General features: G+C 32.7%; 1 protein-coding gene across 1 annotated transcript in view; it reads right to left on the reverse strand.

Moving 5' to 3' along the window:
• The window catches only part of LOC129980332 (ecdysone-induced protein 78C-like), a 58,997-nt gene that overhangs the window by 25,533 nt on the left and 11,713 nt on the right, over positions 1-21,751 (reverse strand). Inside the window, exon 2 of the mRNA XM_056090790.1 lies at positions 13,066-13,175. Coding sequence (XP_055946765.1) covers positions 13,066-13,175 — 110 coding nt within the window. The remainder of the gene's footprint in view (positions 1-13,065; positions 13,176-21,751) is intronic.

Genomic DNA, 21,751 nt, shown 5'->3' on the forward strand with positions numbered 1-21,751 from the left:
CCAACACAGTGCCACTCCGTCCACGACATTTATCGTAGAGAAATCTTTGAGAGTGATTGTGGCAATCATAAATCGAAAACGCTACAAACTGAATGCATGAAATGGGGTTTTAATATATTTGTTAGATTTGTATCAAATTTTGGACTAATTATATGAATGAGTAGACGGTCCATCGATCCCGCATTTATGAACACGGTATCTTAAAAACGTAAGCATATATAAATGGAATTCTGTATGTCGAGTTATCATTAAAATCGTAGATTTAAATCAATTTAAAGGAAGAGTTTTCATTATATGTCACACTGAGTTAATAAAGGAGAATGTTCATATCGCATCAAACAGAAAATCTTCTTTTAGACAGACGTCGTTGCAACAAGCTGAAAATGCAACAGTCTGTTTGGTGTGTCTGCAATACGAGCCAGAATGTTAAAACGCTAATTGGCTTTCATTTACATTTTTGAGTCTGGGAGCATGGAGAGCGATTATTCTTAGAAATCCCGCTTTCCAGACCGCGCACTCAATTTCATCCTTTTGAGTCATCGTGCGCACACATTACAAAAATGAAAGTTTTTTTTTTTTTCCCTGAAAAGTTAAAATCGTCAAAGCTACAAGATGGAGTTTTTGTACGATTGCAGCATTTTATCTTTGTTTGTTTCGCGCCAAATTCTAAATGTTTGAGATTCACTGTTCTTCTAACGAATGCAGAATCAGCACCCGATAGTCGACTGGATGCAGTGAAGTGAAAAGGCACCTTTCCCGGGGCTCTTCCTTCACTCGGCTTGCTATTTAGATTTTATTTGTTTATTTAGTTTTTTTTACTGATTATTACACCACATTTTAATGCTGCATGACTATTTTTTGGGAGGTTTTAAACAGATCACTTCTAAGATCCTAACGAAGAAACGACTCTTAAAAGCAATCACAATGCTTAACAACAATCTCCCCTGAAATCAAAGATTATTTTCTTACCAGAGAAATGTCATACAATGATCAGTAACAAAAAGGATTTTTTTATATAAATACTTAATTTTAATGACACATTTTAATGAAAACAATTATCATTCCATTTCAAGTGAAAACTCATTTGGAAAATAAATTTTTTTGTCTGGAATCAATTAATTTTTTCTCCAAATCAAAAATGTTCCTTGTCGCTAACAAACGGAACAAAAAGGATGGAATTTATATGAAATCGGCAAGAGTTAAAAATGCTTTTGAATGTGGATTATGGATGAGTTTTTGCACCTTTGACAGGAAAAAAAAATGTGTAATCAAATTTTCTATTAATAACATAAAAATTATAAAATTATTAAATGAATTTTAGTTGCTTTTCCTTTCTAGAAAACGGGATTTCCGTTAGATACCCCCCCCCCGCACTAAAAATAAAAAAACTTATTACCAGTTACATCTGTGAATACGATAGTGCGGTAGATCAAAACTAGAAGGGAAAAGATAATTTAAGCTCGATTCGCAATTTTATGACCGAATTTCTCGCCAAATCTATGAAATTCGATTCTTGTCACTGCTACGACGACTTCCCGTCAGTTTGTGTACCGATCATCCTGCCGTCAACAGGAATCGTTTCAAAGCAAAAAGAAATACATTCCAATTCTGCGTTATTTCAAACGCTAGAAACTTATTTTAGGACCCAAGCGAGTGCGAGCGTTGTTTTGAAGATACTTTTATTAAAGTTCAAACCATTTTAAATTTAATGTAAAATATTTTCCATTGATAAATAAAACGGAAACTATGGTTATTTATTTAATCTAAACTTTTGAATAAATTTTGATCCTCAGTACTATGAAGCATAAGGAAGATTTCTTTAAAATAAATTAGAAACTATGTTTTCATTGCTCTAAAAAATTGCAATATTCAGGTAAGTTTTCTTCATTTTATGTTACTCCTTTGCCTGTGCGGCTAGTAAGGGTTTCGTTTTTCTACTTTTTATTGCTAATAAAAAACACTTATTGAATTTGAAATGTGTTTTTGAGGTGGAGTGTTAATTAAAAATTCATCGGTTAGTTTCTTTCAACAGTCAATTGAAATTGGCTACATTCGTAATCTGTGCTGAGAAACATATTGAAGTTGCCATTCACAATATTTAACTAAATTTCATATCATTTAAAATTCGTAATAACTCATTGAAAAATTATCTTTCTGCAGTTTCTGAAACCGCCTGTAACTTTTCCAAAAATTTTGAGGTATAAAAATTTTTTGGCACAACTTATTTGTTTCACTTTAATTAAGAATAGAACACAGACAATAAAATCTTAATATTTTGTATGAAAAAAATCTTTCACTTTAAAAATAAAATTGTGGGCTATAAGAGGATTTTGGCATTATTAACGTTTTATGTACAAGAAATTCATTCATTAAATATATGTTAAAAAAGCAATAAATATATTTTTAATTTTTCGCAGAAAGCGTTTATACTGCGTAACTTTCAGTAAGTGATTTGATCTGTGATAACTTTAATGTTTACTGTGTTATAAATACCTTATAATTTGCTAACGAATATTGAAATATAAACAATATTTTGAAAGTTTTACATCAAATAGTTAAATGGTTAATATTTCATTAATAAAAAATATGAAACATTTGTTTCGGAGTATTTATATCTAAATATTCCGAGTAACACTAGGTACATCAGCTGGTTTACAAAAAAGAAGTAGTTTCAAATAAAAGTGTAAAGAAATGTGAACTAATGCCATCCAAATCCACTTCTGAATAGAGATTAAGCATCTCAAAAGACACTTAAAATTAATAACATTTACCGTGAGGCCTGTAATGAATATGGGCCATTAAAAAAAATGATCAATGGAAATACACTTTGCAGCGTAGGGAAAGTTAAGCTTATTCATTAGCTTCGCTGCTGCTCTTTGCAGGTTTCAGGTTTCTACTGCAAACAGCGGAACAAAGCAAATAAGCACATCATCTTTCTCAAGTAGATATTGATCAAACAGAAAGAGGCAGCCTATCTGCAGAATGTCTTACACCAATGTGAAGCAATAACTTCTCTCTAGATATTTACTGAACAACCGCTATCGATTTCCTTATACACTATAAAAAAAATTAAATTAATCCTCATTCAAGAAATGAAAAAAATTAAACATGGAATGGTAAATGGAGATTTCAGATCTACACAACGTTTCGCGCACCACTAAAATGACAATTCTTGCTTTAAATCTAATTTTGAAAATCGTGCAATAACAATTCCCGTAATACAAAAGAAAGGATCATATTCATAAACGATTCATTTGTCCTAAATTCTATGCAATGAAAACACAGAAGAAAAGACTAAAATTTTTTATTAAAAATAAAACGGTCACGGAACAACATTTTCATATAATATGCTTACAAATACTTCTGCTGTAATATATAGCAGCAATTAAAAAAAAATTCTGGTATTGAGTGAATGATATAATGTACTAAAAATATTCTTTCTTAATGACTTTTGGTAATCTGCTAATTCATAAAGAATACATTTTGAATATTGATAGTTTTTCAATGACTATCGTACGGTCAAATTGAAAGCTATACCATAAATGGAGCAAGTTTAATATATTTTGTATCCATTCGATAGGAAATTTCTTCAAAAGCATAAATTTATAAGGAAAAAAAATTAATCCTTAAAAAATGGATGAACTCTTTTCTGAAAACGGAATTATTTAAGTGCGATCACATTTAAATATATAATTTAAAAAAATCGCTATTGAATAAATTGATTTAAAATTTTAATCTATTTATTAATAAACACAAGTATGTCTATCGTCTGTAAAGGAATTACTTTTTGCGAATTATTTTTCTCAAGATAAATGTTTTTATTCAGATCGAATTACTAAATATTTGAGGTATACATTTACAGTGCGGCCTCCTGAAAATACAAAAACTGAATGAAAAATAAAATCTAGAAATTTTAATACAACAAAAGAATAAGATTTTCTCGCAGTCCGACTATTTCCGCATATATCACTTCTCAACATTTTAGAACAGGCAGCTACAATATGAGGGAGGGTGTGGGAAAATGCTAGATTTTCTGATCAACGAAACAGACTCGGTGCGAATCACATAATTTCGCAATCAAAATGAAGCGCCCGCCTCTCGCATCGTTCAGCTAAAGGAAGATAGAACCGTTTGTCTTAATTGCTCTTGTTTACATGCATATAACCCTTTGGCGGTCGAAAATTCTATCATTTCGTAGATACAAAAAAAAAATTCGAAAACGTTGCTTCGTTAAGTTATGTGCAGTCACTTTTTCTTTCACCGGTAATTCCAATTATAAATCCACATGCCAAATCAAGTGCTCGAGCATATTTTCCAGAGGCGGAAGACGTTCGGAGTTTGATGAGGACAGAAGCGGCGAAGAAGAGAGAGAGAGTACTCACCCACCGTTGTGCTGCTCGGTCGGCGACGTTGTGCGGGCGGGAGGAGCGTGCAGCGGAGATCGTTGACCTCGAGGGGGAGGGGAAAGGGAAGAGGCCGAAAATAAACCGCTTTTTCATCGATTCGTGCGACTGACCTGCGGCGACCTGCTCCACATTTCGCCTTCTCACTTTCGGACCGAGAAAGGATTGTTTACCTTGAAAACTCATTCCGGGATTCAATGCAGCAGCGTGGATTCGACATATTTTTACGGTTCTGCTCGCGTTGAAATATTTCCATTTATTAAAATCAATCGATAAGAAGAGTTTTTATTTGTTGTTTGCCTTCAGTGCATTTGGAGGATGTGCTGAAGAGAAACACTTTGAACTTTAATCAGATTCAGAATGAATTTGAATTTTCATGAAGAGTTAAAAATTTCTTCTTGCGATTGATATACATTTTTTTGTCGGCATCCTGGCCTAGAGGTAGCGCATCTTTCCTGTGATCTGGGCATTCCGTGTTGGGGCATGATTCTCCTTTACCAGTGCGTCCCTACGACTGCCCACCCGGCAGACGAGGCACGCGTTCCCCCTCGACACCTCCTGTGGTTTTATGGGGTGCTTTGATGTTTGCCCAATTTACCGATAATTTGTCGGTAAATTGGGCCGTAATAAATTGAGCCGCATTAGGGGCTCAAGGGGGTACGCGTGGCCCGCCTGAAGTTTCTCCGGTCGTAGAAATGCCGCTTAAAGTGTGTGAAAGAGCCCCCCTCCCCTGTAAAAAGGGGTTGTGCAAGCGAGTGTGTGAGTGTCATCCTCATATGAGCTAGAAGTCAGATTTCTACTCTCGGGTGCTCAGGTGTCTCTACCCTCAGAAGCTACTACATCCCTCTTTCCGTGGTACACGACATCATCATGCAATTTTTATTTCGCTTCCCTTTTTTTTACTATTTTATCTTCAACGTCCATAATTTTTACTACAGTACATAGAAAATAAAGTTTCGTACAGCAGGGTTTTTTTTTTATTTTTATTTATTTATTTTGTAAAATTGTAAATAAAATCCTATCCTATGGCAAGTTTAAAGTTATAAGTGAATTGAATTGCAAACAAGAAATCGAACATGAGAAAAATGCGAAGGGACCCGAAGCCCTAACCACTACTCCATCTCTGACACGCTCATTTAAATCATGTATAGCCACATGTCAATATTTAGTTACAAAATTTATGTTTATGTGTGTGTGTAAAATCATTTTTTTCTGTAAAGACACCTATATAGATAAACTTAAAAAGTAAAATATTATTTAAATATAAAATTTGATTCAAATCGTTAGACCCACTTCCGAGATACGCGAAATAAATTCATATTTATTCAAAAATGGCTCATTTAAAATTATAATATACATTCTACTTTTCATTACACCTATAAAACTGTGTTTCTTTAAAAACGACTTCAGTTTTTATTTCTTTCTACTTTTTAATTTTTTATATATATTTATACATTATTAAAAAATATTAATGAATTGACTCTAGTGATGTACGCTGCCGACTTAAAAAAGCAAATCTCTGGTGTACACTCAATAAAAAGCAAATACATGTGCCTTATTTACAAAATTTAATATCGAAAAGCTTAGAGGGAACAGAAAACCAAAATGTGTTTCGAAAAATTAACGATGTTAAAAAAATGGTACGAATGACAGAAACATATAATAAAAAAAAAGATGAATTTGTTATTAAGAATAATATTTTTTTTCCCTTCTGAATCGAGGCAAAAGAATGTGACATCCCGCCATGAAGATGGCAACATTTGCCACATCGATTATTTTTCTATGGACGCATGGAGAATGACGAAAAAGTTACTATTCGGTGATGAATCAAATTCGCACATATTTGGATTAGTAAATAAATATAATGTGAGAATTTGGGGCCTTGAATATCCACATGCAACTTTGCAGTAGAGATGCATAAGCCATGATTTTTTGAATCATTTTTCTATTATTATTTTTAAATATGCGTTCCAAATATCTGTTATTTCAATCATATTATTAATTAAAAATTACTACTTAGTATTAAATGTAAAATTTGTTAATTATAATTAATTCACTAATTTACTAATTTAAGTACCGTGTGAATGAATTTATTTATCTATTTCAGCATACTTCTTAAATTTGATTTTTTTTCAAAACTATTTATTTAATTTCTTTATTGGAGTAAATCATTTTCTGAAAAATTTGAATTACATATATATGTCATTTCTTTAAAATGTTTACTTTAGTTCTATATTCTACCAATAGATGGCGCCAGCAGTAAACGAAATATACACAATAAAAGTCATGTCACAAGCAATTAAAAATAATTTTTATGGAATAGTGCATCGTCAAATGCGAATATCGGAAAGTCAAGGTCACTCCCATGAAGTGGAGGGGGACTTCACACTTTCCAGTGAAGTCACCGCTCCGATAAATTTCAGTGATATGCAATTCAATGATACGATAATTCCAAGAATAACCAGTCCGTTCACTTTTCAACCCATTCACAGATTTCTCCTTTTCTGCTTTGTTCCAGAGCTTCCATTGGACAGATCGTATCGATTATTACTTTCTTGAATTATTAGTGATCCAAGACCTGTAATCGAAATAATAAGATCGTATCAAGGATTTGAATCACATTCCTCTTTGAAAAGTATTGATCACTGGTATTTGCGACTTTTTGATATTAGTTACGTAATAACCGCTCGTAAAATATGCATCATCCCTACTTTGCAATGCCAACGCGATTCCCCGAAGGTTAATGTGCTTTGTTTAATATCACGTAAAAAGAACAACGGATCGGTTTTTTTTTTTTTTTTGAAACCACGGTGACGAGTGTAGTGCATATCTATATACTTAAATTATGACTTATGTCATAGCTACAAGAGGATATGCCTAGCTTTATTCTGCAGCAGGATGATGGATGATGCACCACTGCATTTTATGACTGAAGGGCAATAACAAGTTAATAACTGTCGATTGGCCGCGTATCTATAGCAAATAATGCACTCTTGCTTGGCCACCCCGATCCTCAGATCTTACCCCATGCGATTTTTTCTTGTAACAAAAATTTGTGAGGAGTGCATTCGAAATTTGTTTATAGTACCTCTGCATGTTCTGTTCGTTTCAGCATTCTAAGACGACCACTTTTCAACGGTTCTATCTCACGAAAGGGTGACAAACGGAAGGATGTGCGCTATTTCCGAAATTTACTTCATTATTAAATGTAAACATCTCTTTTCCTTTTTCCTCTCACCCCTATTTTGCCCATCCTAATGCATGCGCAAAAGCATGGAGGGTTTTTGAATCCGTTGTCAAACAATGCGAGGAGTGCACCTATGAAATTGGGGCATTCAGTTTTAATGCCATAATATACGCATTATTTATACGTAATATAATTTACGTCTATATTTGCCCTCCATGCATTTGTGTAAGAAATAAACAGAATTAAAAAACCTATGTGCGACTCGATGATAGTCTTCGATGACGAATAATTTTTAAAGTAGAAGGTAAAATATTTTGCATTTTGAAAGAAAATTTTAGAACATCTATCTATAAAGTGTCTACATATCTATCTTAAGAATTTAGAAGAATTTTTAATTCAAGAATCCTTATAAATATTCTTATTTTCCTCAAAAATAAGAATGTTCTGCTTAAAGTTGAATCAAACCTCTTATTGGAAATGTTTAAATTTTAAGCAGAGTTTACTCAAAAATCAAAATCATTTTGAGATTTTGCTTCATAGCATAAAAATCGATAAAAATGATATCCACTCCAGTTACAAGGCAATTTCAAACTCCTTGGAAATTCTTATTTCATAAATTATTGACCATTGTTTGCAAATTCTTGAGAAAGTCGAAATTCTTGGAAAAGCACAAAACGTAGGAACAATACGCAAAAAAAAAAAAAAAAAAAAAAAACGGACTGCCATACGCCATTAAATATTAAAATAAATAGGTGATAACAGAAAATTTTTTAATGAAATGAAAAGATTTGTAACTTGACAGAAACTACATTACCAATTTTAGAATTTTTGTTCTAAAACTTTATAGCATTTTTTGAATGAATTAAAGGATTTAAAATCTATTGTCTTCTGATCACCGAAGTTATAACGCAATCTACATATTATTTAAATATTAAGCAGTGAATACGATTTTTGATTTATATGGTAAGTTAGCCAAAGTATCTTCGAGTTATGAAAAATATATCAAAATAATTGTAATAAAAAAAAAACAAGGGGACGAAGGAAAAATTCGAATTATCGAAGAACTCGTTTAAAAACCTTTGAATGAACCAGGTGTCGTTTTAAATAGAATCTTTTGAATAATAAATTCTAGAAATTTTAAAATATTTGGGTCATTTTTAAGAATCTGAAGAAATAACACTTTTTTCTAATATTAAAAACATGAATTAATCTTTCTCACCATGGCCCCTTTCAAAATTAGTGTCAGTAACTCTTATAATATTTTCATTGTGTCCGTAACTTGCGTTGAATTTGTTCCGCCTGCTTATTTCTATCATTTTCAAATAAGTACCCACTAACTGATCAACTTTTTATGCCTCGAGCAAAGCATATATATATATATATATATATATATATATATATATATATATATATATATATATATATATACAGGGTGCCCCAAAAGGTACGCAGGTCTAATGTTTAGAGATTCGGATAGAACACATTAAGACGAGTATTTTGATGTCCCCGAATATAGCTTCATAGTCTAATTAAGATGTGAAGGTTGTGTTATGAAAACTTCAAGAAATGAGAAAATCAATGTTTATTGAGAACTTTCAATACAACCAATTTTCGAAGTGTCAACAGTTCGAATAAATGACAGGGCTAAGTCTGGAATCGAAGTTCGCAATTGTTTTCTGTAAAACATCTGTTCCAATTTCTTTGACCTCTGTTTCAATTTAAGTCGCCCAGTCTTGAGGTTTATTGTGAGATACACAGTCCCCATAAAAAAAAAAAAAAAAAAAAAAAAAAAGACCCACGAGTAGATAGAAATGCGCCTCGTCACTGAACCAAATCCGATTAAAATCAATTTCGCCGCATTCAACCTTATTAATCACCGTGTTTGCAAAATCAAACCTCCTTAAATCGGTCAGTGGATGATTGATTTGAATCTTATAAGGGAAGAGAGCCGCATCCTTCCTCACTGTCCGATGCACCGTGCTTTTGGACGTGCCGAGTTGTCGTGCCACATGTCGTACCGAAGTGGATGGACTTGCTTCGCGCAATTTTTTCACTTTCTGAACATTAACTTCCATTCTTGCACACACGTATCAGGTTTTCTCCCATTGCACATTGTCCAACACGAAGTCTTTCGTATGCTCTTTTGATTGTCGTGTCTTTTATGTTGTGGTAATTACCGAATTTTTCACAACAGCGGCTGGTGATTGCAATTCATGATAAGTCAGCACCATGAAAACACGATACTCAATCGAATATTTGCTCATTTCAGAACCACAACGATTATATACAGCACACAATAATTTCTTAGCGAGAAACGTGCGACGCATTTTCAAACTCTGTTTTCTATCATTATATGCAGCGGCGGGAATTTGCATATTCACTTGCACGCTTTTCCTCTCATTACTTGCCTCAAATCTGCATAGTCAATTCGGGTAGCTTCCATGTTGTGCAATCGTCGTAAGCATCGTAACTTGGAATACAAACTGTCAGATTCGTAATTAACTTTCTTCGTGTAATTAGATTGTGACGCTACATTCAAGAACCCCACATATTGCATATCAAAACTCTCGTCTTGACGTGTTCTGTTCGACTTTGTAAATATTAGTCACTGTATACCTCGTGGGACATCCTGCATATATATATATATATATATATGCAGGATGTCCCACAATATATATATATATATATATATTCAATTAAAAATTGATACCAAAAATATTCTAGATACATTTGATTTATTTTTCTATTTAAATTTATTCTTTTCCTATAGTTTTTTCTTACGAAATGTTAAAATTTTTGAAAGGAGCTGTTTTAGGCCGTGACAAAAAAATTCTGACTTAAACTTAGAATATAGCTTCAAAGAACACAAATTTACAAAAAATCAAATTTCACGTGTGTTTGCATTGATAAATCAGAGCCGAGCGTGGAAAGTTTGAATTCTACTTCTTGGAGCATTTTCACTAAAGGGCACCACAGCACAACTATAGACCAAAAACACTTCTTGCGGCATTAAATAAATGATTGAAATTGTCAAAATGTTCGATATTTTGTGAAACTCCCGGTGTCGCAAGAACACTTAAATGTTGTGTATAATCCAAAAACGAACCAGTTGGAGCAATGACATTCGGCGCGATCACCAGAGAGAAGCTTTTGCATTCAATTCCGGACGAAATCTAATGAAGAGAATTTTGTCTCTCTGCATTTTCCTATTATTTCGCAGGCATCAGGGAAAAGTTATTCATCTTTTTGCTCAAAATAAAAACATATTTTACTTTTAAGTAGTTTTTATTGCGATTGAACTTGCAATATTATCCTTATCCTCATATATGAACCTGCCTTAACATTACATTTCATGAATTTCCTTACTTTCCTGAATGAGAACAAATAATAATTTTAAAAAATGAGAGCTTATTTTATAAATAAATTTTTAACATTCCGTTGGTCGCACCTTATTTGACAGATACGTGATTACTTCTTTTTTCAGTAAGTAGATGATGCTATGTCTGAGAAAAAGTTCTTTTTTGCTATCTTCCTGGTTTGTTTTAGAAAAACACTTACTACGATTTTGTTTGTGTCTCCTTTAAATTGTATTTATATATTATTCTGTTACTAAGCTATATTATTTATATTTTAACAATATATTCTGGTGCCTCTGAGGGATACAGCTCGACTTTATTTATTTGTAGGGGAGGGGAAACGCCACTAATGGAGCGTTAATTAAAATCAATCAAAAATTAGGAATTTCATCATTAAAAATAATCTTCAGCAAGTCAAAAGGCTAATAAATGGTGTATAATGAAGAACAGCACCTTTCATGGCGAGCTGCCACAGCGTCAATCCGTCGCACCTTGAGTTCGCACTTGCACTTTTTTCGACAGCGTCCAGTCGCTGTCTATAGTGAATTAGCATTTTGTGGGCATTGTGAATATTCACTTCTTGAAAACGAAAAAGCAATAAGCTGGAGTAAAATCCTTATTGGCAAAAGAAAATTTGAACTGATGCTTCAAAAAGCGTATGGGAGATGGTGCGGGGGAGGGATTTCTTCAGCCAATTCTTATGATGCATATTTTTCGAATGGAGCAGAACATGCGTCTTATTGTTCAGTGAAGGAAATTCGCTTGTTTTGATTTATGCGAATGCCCATGACATTTAGTTATCTATCTCTGTCACATTTTGCAACGCCGACAATGCAGCAATGAAATCTACATCTAATTCAAAAAGTAACATATCGGCAAGGGCCAAATCGCATTCGGAAAATTTAAAAATTCGATTAACCGAAATTAAAATTCGGAAATTTTAAAATTCTGATACTCTTTGTAAATACTTTTTAACTTTGCAATATTAATTTTAAATATTTTGTAATGTGTGTATACCTTAATTAAACAGAACAGTTAAAATATTTCAAACTGGTTTTTCTCACTAATTACAATAGTTATACTTTTTCACTGAAAATGCATCTTATTCCTGTAAACTGATGGGCAAAAATGAATGGTGTCTATTTCCAGATACGGAAACTCTTCGCGCTTTTGCGAATGTGTCTGCTGATTTCGACGTTACCGAATGAAGTGGAGGGCGAAATGAAGAATAGGGGGATTTTTTGAAGCATTGTAATTAAAATAACGTACAAAAAATAGTTCGAAAATCAATATTGGAAATAGCATAAAAAAAAGACCTAATAAAGAATTCCGTAAAAGCGCTGTTATTCATTGCTTAGTGAAATCGGCCAAACGCGATACTCGTAGGATTCTGTAACGAACAGGAGTCAAAATCAAATGATACTTCAATTAAAAATCAAAGTTTTCTATGGCGGAAAGCAATTTTCCATATTTGAGTGTCTGGATTTCCCTTTCTAAAAGTTGGAATCAACCTCGGAATTTGATTCATTATAAGAGAGAGAAGAAACATCAGCAAGAAGGTTCGCGAAAAAGCCATCGCGTCGGTGAATAGATGGAGGAGATTACATTGGAACAGAAAAGCGAGTTGAAAGGTACTCTGGGCAATTATTGAGTTGCTTTAAACTGGGAAATATCCCCAGGAATAGATGTTTATGAATATTTATAGCATTATTTGCGATGATTACTATCGTTTGGTGCGTAAGTGTAGATATTCATTTGAAATCTTGGATGGATATTTTATTGGTGCCTCTTTAACACGAATTGCATACCGCTGGAAGTCAGTCATAGTGTTGGACAATTAGCTTTACATATTCGACAAACAGAGCCTGAGAGACTCTAATCTTGATCTTTGGCAGATACCACAATTGAGAATCACCTCACAGACAGTTCCTGCGAGATGGATCCGCCAGCAAAGATCGAATGGACTTAATTGACAAATTGTTTAAATATGACTTTCTACCTGCTGGGAAGCCTGACGTAGTAATAGCGTGTGTAGTAATAAGCGATAAGCGATCAAGTGGAATCTGCATGCATGTAATTAGGTTCAGCTTACTCGAGAAGGACAAATTGGAAAACTGACCTTGCAGCCTTCGCAGGAGGTGACGCCATAGTGGTATCCAGAGGCCTTGTCTCCGCAGACGCGGCACATCGGGAACTTGTTGCTATTGTTCAAATCCGGGCAGCCTTGCTCTGAAACAGAAAGACACTCATGTGAGAAAAAGATTATGCTTCTTATGCCCCGTTCTAACGACCTGTCCGCCTGAGACGAGGCACGCTTTCCCCTGTTTTTCCTCTATTGCGGTTTTCTGGGATGCTTTGATGTTTGTCCAGTTTACCCACAATTTATCAGTAAATTAGACAGGCATCAAAGAATCCTAGAAAACCGCAAGCAAGGTTCAGGGGGGGGGGAAGCGTGCCTCGCCTGCAGGTGGACAGGTCGTAGGAACGCGGCTTTAAAGTGACCCAGAACAATGATGGTATTTTGAGATTTGAAAAAAAAAAAAAAAAGAAGAAGAAGAAGAAGCAGAAAAGAAAACTACGGATTTTTTTTTGGTTTTGGATAAAATAATTCTCGTTGTACTATCATTTTTATTCAAATCGCAAATACATACTATAAAAGTTAAAAAAAAAAGAAAGAAAAAAGAAACGTTTTATTTTTTAAAATCGAATTCAAAAGAATAATATCCTTATAACGTCTACTATGCCATGATCAGATTTTAATTATTAAATATTTATACAGGATTAATCGGAACACATCAGCAGGTTAGCAGCTTTCTGTATCGACGCAAATAATCCGTTGAGCAAACATGAAATGTCTTAAAAAAATCGGAGACGAGTGTTTCTTTCACCACAAAAATAGCTTTGACTTCCTAACAGACTTTCTAAGTTAGCAGGGAAAGTCCGGAATTTCAAATTTTTATTTATCTGTCATTATTATTCTTTTATTTATCTATTAAAAGTTCATTTCTCTTAAGAGCTGTAGTTTTATATTTAAATTAGGTGAAGCTATTTCTTAACTCAGGTCTTCCTTTTCTTTTTTTTTTTTGTTGTTGTTGTTACCCACGATATTTTATTTTTAAATTTTTATATTAAATAATTAAAACTTTTCTATAATTATTTTATTTCAACAACATCACAAATGTATGTTCCAAATTTCTCCCTTTAGACACAATTCCCAAAATAATTATTCACAATTCACAATTTTTGAGGAAAATTTTCTTACCACGTTAAATCCGTTTTGTTTTAAACGATTGCAATAGCGTACAACTCAAAATACTTAAATTTTAAAAAAATTAATAATAAGGAATAATGAATCAATTCATGTTATCCAATCAATTTTAATTGAGTTTTCCAGTTTTTGGCGATGGATGTTTGAAGTCATTTCTCGAAGGTCAATGAAGGTGCCTCAAAAGACGCACATCTGTTGCTAACTAATTTTACAGCAGAAACAGGAACCTTAAATAAACTAAGCTGAAATTAAAACTTTAAAAAGTTCGATTCTCTCTTTCCTTTTGACAAAGAACTTTATATTTTCACGAATATGGATCATTCAACCTGATGTTTACTTTTAACGTTACCGCAATTTTTTTTGTTCTATGAACCACAGGACAAGACGTGTCTAAGCTTTTAAGCACCTTTGAGTGAAATGGCTTGAAAAATTTTAGAATTTTCTGCCATAATTTCTTAACAAATAATCTTATAAATATTATTTTTACAATATCTTAATTTTTTATTAACATCTATAAGCTGTACGATTTACAAGTATATGTATTTTGCTTTTCCTTCTTATAAAACAAATAGATGCAGGCGAAGAGGTAGATATAACGGCTAATATACCATAAATGTCATTTACTTAAGGGACAAAAGTGCCATACGCTTTTGAATAAAAAGGGGAAAAAAAGCAGCTTGCTTTTTTAAATAACGGAAGCAGATCTCCTCTCCGTCCAGTTTTGATTATCCTTTCAGTCAAATAAATTTTTACGCATTCCAGTTATAAATAGAATTCGAAATCAAACAATCTTCCCTTTAGTACTCTAATAAAAGCATATAATAGTACTTCAAGGGCAAGTGTTTTCTTGCCGATATATTGCAGACTTGAGGGTAGCGAGCAACATAGGGGAGTTTTGAACGGACAGGTATGAAGATTTTTTTTTGGAGTGTGTATTCTAGAGTATGAGTGCGACACATGTCGTGAGTTTAATTCTCGCTGTAAAAGATCGAACTGTTGTTTTTCTTTGTCATATCCTCAAAGGCGGAAACAGAAGGGGGAACTGAGGGCAATTGGCCCCCTGTCGGCAAAGGCTTGCTTCCCCCCCACCGGGCCGTTGAGAGAGTGAGAGTTTCGTCAGCAAAAGTTTTTCACCACTTCAGGACGGTTATAGAGAGCTGGACATTAACGAATATGGTAATCTAAAAACCATCTTAAAATTTAATATACTGTTAACAATCGAAATTTCCTAAAAACGGTTTTAGAGGCTTTTACTACATTTGGCAAAATAAGGTGGCACGTCAATAACCTGTCGCATTTCGCCGATAAGTTTTGGTCGGATATCGATGACGCTAAGACTAACAAATGTAGTTGGTCATTCAATTAATATTATTTGACTTGCGACTTTAAATCAAATGTCATTCATTCAGTTTATAATCTGTTCTGCTTTTAAAAGTATAACCGACAAGGTGGCTGGTGAATAAGATATCGCATTTTCCAGACAATTATTCGTCGGCCAACTAAGAACTCAATACGATGGTTGTCGACGACGTTAAGTCCACGGATTTTCAGACATGTGATTCAAATGTCGTTCATTCTACTCATAATTTCCACTATATTTAGCAGAATAATCAACAAACTGGTAAATGAATAAGATATCGCATTTTTGTCTGCTGGTCTTTATCTTTCTGCTAAGATGGTATCAAGGTTTATGAGAAAAAAAAATGTTTGCATCCTCTATTTTGATACTTGTCAGTTGAATTATTAAGGAAATTAAAACTCTTATATTATACATGAATAGGGTTATGTATAATTCGGAAAAGAATAGTCATTTTATTCATCCAGTTTTTACTTCATCAGAAATGAAGTTGTAAGTTATTTCACTTATTCCATTATGAGAAATCTCTGCCTAAAATCTGGTTAATGATTAAAATAAATTTAATAAAACACCTCTTTTCTCTCAACACTCTTATGCAATATGCATGCTAAGAAAATTTACTTTGATGTTGCCAAATTATGTGAATCCCCTATAAATCAGCGGAGTAAATAAAGTGTATAATTGTAAATCAAGTTTATTTAACATTAAAATATCTTCTTTTTGCAATCTAATTTATTAGGCTACAATTATTTCACTAATGAAATACTACTGATTGCAATTGACCACAAAAAATAATTGTATGTGATAGAGTAGGGTTTTTTTTTTTTTTGCACTAAAAGAATTTATTAAATATGCACTAAACTTGATAAAAAAATTAATTTTTAATTACATTTTTCAGACTCTATTGGAACATAATTTTTCTTTCAATTGCTCCTAACGGTAAAAATTTTATCATTTTTTCTAAATTTTTAATAGTCTTTAGATAAAAGTGTAATGATAAAACAATTATTCATAGAATATTCATATATAATATTAACCTCTTGACATACAAATTTACTGAACTTCTCAATTAGATGACACTTCTGACTTGGGATCATTATTAATAATTCATTGAACACTATAAGGGTATTAGAACTATTGAAGTGGGTCTTTTTCTCTTTATTTCAAGTGGTTTTTGCATTTTCAATTACTTAATTCCAAGTTTAAAATTAAAAATTCAGTGATTCGATGGACGAGTCAGTCTCATCATTGTGTATGAAATGGTTAAGAAAAGCCAGTGTATGCAAGTGAGGATAAAACAGGAGCGTACAATAGCTTCGGGTTGGAAAGTATTTAACGATAAGAACTCGGGTCAAAAAGTCGAGCAAGATTTATTTGTTTTTGAATAAAATGTATTGGTTTTTAAATCTAAATCTGCACATGTATTGATATATTTAGACTTAAAATGGAGAATTTAATGTTTAATTTGTATAATTCTCATAATTTAATAAGCATTACATAAAAAAAATAAGCTTGTGCATATATTTACAAAATATTTTCTCCGCCCTTCTTAAGAAACCATAACATCATCGTAGGTTTCCCACATTCTATTTTGTCCGTGTCCGAATGATGTCCGAATGAATTTCATTTGTGCACACCAGCTGATTCGCCTCAAACTCGAAACACGTCTGAATTCCCGGTCGTTGTGACAATCTTTATTTCGAAATTCTTTGAAGTAGGTGACGACATTAAAAAAAAATCAATTTTTTTTTGCAAAAATATCGAATATTTTTTTATTAATTGTTCAGTATTTCTAAAATATTTCTTTTATAAAACCATTTTAATTTAGTTTCTACGTTCATTTTATATAGCTTCCATTATAACAGCATGCATTTGTTCATTGCATATCATCCAAGCACAAATGATACAAAGTTGAATGCGTTCTTCTCCCCAAGAATGCTTTGACATCGATTGCGTCAAAAGACACAGTAGTGTGATGCATCTCGAAATCGGGTAGTTACATTAGAAGTGGGGGTGAAGAAAACAAAAAATCCATGAGAAATTATTTCATCAAAAGCTCTGTCTTGAAACGAAGGGAACTCTGAAATTTGATAAAGTACTATTTTGCTTACGTTACTTTATAAATCACTGTAGTGCTGTTCGAGTAATCCATCTTTGTTGTAACTGAAATATTTTACAAGTGTTAAAAAAAGAGCCAGAAGATTAAGAAGTGTGTTAAATTCCAACCATATTTAAAGCAGTTAAAAACGGATTCCTCATTCAACTTCATTAAAATACTCCCATGATCATGCTGCAACAAATTTAGGTAATTTAGTATTGCAACCGTTTTTCTATCAGTATACTACAATCTAGAACGAAATATAATTATATTCTTTTAGAATTCGAGCTAAGTACACTTAAATCTCAAATGTCTCATAAAAAATAGACCCAAACATTGACAATTTTTTGACGGTCAGTAGAAGAAACCCAGAACAATTTTTTCGAATACCTTTGCAAATTTTTAACAATGGGAGAAAGGATCAGTATCTGAAAAGCTAAACAGTACTTAATTTTCTTTAATTATATGTAAAATTAATTACTATGAGTTATTTTGAAGCCAAACTAAAGGAATTTTGCTTGCCCCCTGTCAGATTTGAATTTGTCCCATCTTCGGCGAACCTCTGCTGCCGCCTATGCGTACCTTGGCAGAAAAGAATGAACCGGTGTGGACATTTGTGCTGAATAAGAGAAGTCCTACTTAAAATCCAGAGTCATCATTGTGCAGCGAACACGCATTTAAAAAATTTCTTAATCATAGTCATGAATTGTTATGATAGAACAATACTTTCGTTAAAACACTTGAGAATCAGCAGTTCACGGAAAAACGAAAACAGAATTGAATCAATTTATCTGATCTTTTGCGCTATTTTCTTCTTTCAAATGAAACAAACCTGCGGTCACAGTTCCCCTTCTTGAAGTGGGAGGATGGGGGAAAAAATTATTTGTTGCGTGCTGCCATCTGTTGAGAGATTCTAAGCTAGTTTTAGGAAATGATGCGAATATACAGTACACTCCGCGGAATTGGGTGGCGCGGCCGCCGCGGATAATCCGAAAAAAGCTAAAAACGGGTATAGCAAAAGAGAAAACAGTCATTCCAACTTTGAAAAATCGTTTTATGTACAATAAAACGTAAAATAAACAGCAGGAAATGTTTAACTAACGCTTAATATTTTAGTATATCACTCAAAACTAACCTAAAATGCATTTTGTTAATGAAAATAGAAAAGTACTTTGTATTTACGAGAGGCGTCAAGGATACACAGAAAAATGAATACATATGTACTGTTTTAATACTGTAATGTATTATGTAATTACAAAAGTATAACTGTAAAACTGCATCTTTTTGAAAAAATCAGTAAAAAAAAAAAAAAAAACTTTGTGCGGCAGGCGCGGATAATCGGGAGTCTACTGTATAATGAACTGATAATTAATCCCCGGCATCACTCGGAATCCCTGATATTCTCGGAATCTGGAATTCGATTATTCGAACATTTATTACGAAATTCATCACTGATTTTTATTTTTATGAATCTTTTGAATTTCTTTTCAATGTAATGCGCTGAATATTGTACATAATTCGAATACGTTTTGTTTTATTAGAAGGCGGAGATAAAAATTGTTTTGATTTCTGATATGCTCATTTTAGTTAAATATTCGTTTGAGTAAAGCTTTAATACATTTAATATGTAGAGCTTTAATATATTTGAGGATTTTGCTGTAGCGCAAAGTACAAAAAAATGAAAAAGAAGAGAAAAAAAAATTTGAAAAATGTTTAGGCGAAAAAAAGAATTTATTTTATGCTATTTCTTATTAAAATGGAAAGCATTTAGTTGAGATTATAGTTTACTAGCCGCCTTTGGCGACCAGCCGGTTAGCCAGTAATAATGGTCGCTAAAATGTACAAGTAATATTTTATGTAACTTGTTCTCATAATAGGTTTTTCAGCAAAATATTTTTAAGCTTCAAATTTTGAGAGTCATATTATTCATTTATACTTATCTTAAGCCGCTCTGTTCATTGTATAACGCACCTCTCTTTAATTTTCTATGAGAGCCCATAGAATTCAATTTTAAATTAAAGTGGAAATGATGCAATTACAATTAATATAAAGACTTTTTTACTGAATACAAGTATGTTTTTAAAAAAAAAAAATATGCGAACTGAAAGCAGAAATGTTTGGCATTGAACTTTTATGTGCACTACAGAATAATTTTCATAATTTTTAATACTTCAAAGAATTATTCAACTAAACTTTCGTGGATTCTTCTTAAAATTCAGTTTTTAACTTTATTTTTAAAAGCAAATAAATGCTGTCAATAATAATTTTTTTTCGGTTTATAAATATACTTCAAAAAATTATGAAGTTAAAATTTTAAACAGTCCTTTGGACCTAAGGAATCATATTCTGAAAAATATTCTTGACTTTCCACCTTTTAAGTAAATAAAAAAACGTTTTATTCTACGTTCAAATCTGGCCGATTTATTAAGTTTTCGATATTACAGTATTAGAACAATCAACATTTTATAATCTAGGCCAATCACTCTTGAGAAACTCTGGGAGATGATTGGCTTCTTTGAAACGGTCGATGAAGTGATCTGCAGTCACCAGCTTTTATAGAACGGTGATGTTGAAATTTTCATAAGACGGTCAGCTTTAGTGATCCTGTCTTACAGACAATTGCACTGTCATTCAATCTAAATTTTCTGGGTTCTTTTTCTTGTTCATTTTCGTTCCAGACAAATGCACAGACCCCCATTATTATCCATCTGTATATATACTATTACCTTTAGCCATGACATTGTGGTGAATAGCATATAATCCAGTTAATAGCTCTGCTACCCGATCAATTGCTTTTGCATAATGGTTATGTTACTGGACTGCTAGCCACAAGGTCCCAGGTTCTATCCTCGCGCATCCCAATTCGCTAAAACATCCACATAGTAACTTCAAGTAATTCTTATGACTTTCTACGGTGGGATAGATCTAAGTAACGCTTATTGTCTGGATATTCTACATTCTTTGCTTCTCTAATTAACTGAGTCGCCTCCCTTTCTCTTTTAATAATTATATCAACAAGGGGACAACCACTGAGAATCTGAAATGCGTCTGTGGATGCCTTTCCGTAGGCTTTAGTTATAGCAAGTAACGGAATATGTTTTGAAGGTGTTGATGTTTATTTATTTCCAGTAAACCAAATAACAGACCCATATGTTATAATTTTTTCCAAATACATTTTTATATATTTCTTTGGTTGTAAAGTGAATAAGATTCCAGATAGCTTTAGTCAGTCTCTTATTTTTTTTCATTTAGTTTTCCTATTTTAAGTACCGATCCGTTAAAATAATCAATATAAATAAAAATATAACTATTCATTTATTCCAAATCTTAAATCTCCAAAAGTTCTTCACCGATTGGTTTGAAATTTGACAAACATTGCATTCAAATATGCTTTTATGTACTTATTATATAAATATCACACCTGTTACAGGTAAAATTGCTTTTAAAAAATAGCGCCATCTGTTGGATGTGAAAACAATATATGTTGTACATAATATTTTACGATTCCATTTTAATATTTCAGATTTCTAATTTTATTATCTCATTTTAATGTTTACAATTCATGATTCCTCGACTGCATTGTTAAATTGAATTTGATTTTGTTTTCTTTCTGTTTTGATAATTATTTCGTGTGACATTGTGTTGGGATTGAGCTATGCCACTTATCATTTCAAAAGTGTACTTCATTTTTCATTTTTTAAAAACTGTTTTTCTAAATTTGCAATGCAATTTAACTGTGTCGATTGACTTTCTTTTATGCAGCGAAACCGACTTCTTCGAGTGCGAGCAATCGAAATTTTGTTTCTCATGGCTTCGAAAACGACTGAATTGACAACTCTCGTTGGTATTTTTAAATTTATTTTGAGATTGCCCCCCCCCCCTTTTTTTTTGTTTATATGCTACAACCTGACATATTCAAAGAAATTAAGATAGCAGACCGTATACCGTGCATCCCAAAGATGGCAAAGGCTTTTTTTAGAGGTGGCGGCATAGGTTTGCCGATGGGGGGGGGGGGAGAGAAGCACATTTCTCTAATTTGGCTTCAAAATAACGCAATAATTAATTTTTACATTTAATTAAAA

The sequence above is a fragment of the Argiope bruennichi genome, chromosome 1 (assembly GCF_947563725.1).
Source record: "Argiope bruennichi chromosome 1, qqArgBrue1.1, whole genome shotgun sequence".
In the NCBI taxonomy this organism is placed as follows: Eukaryota; Metazoa; Arthropoda; class Arachnida; order Araneae; family Araneidae; genus Argiope; species Argiope bruennichi.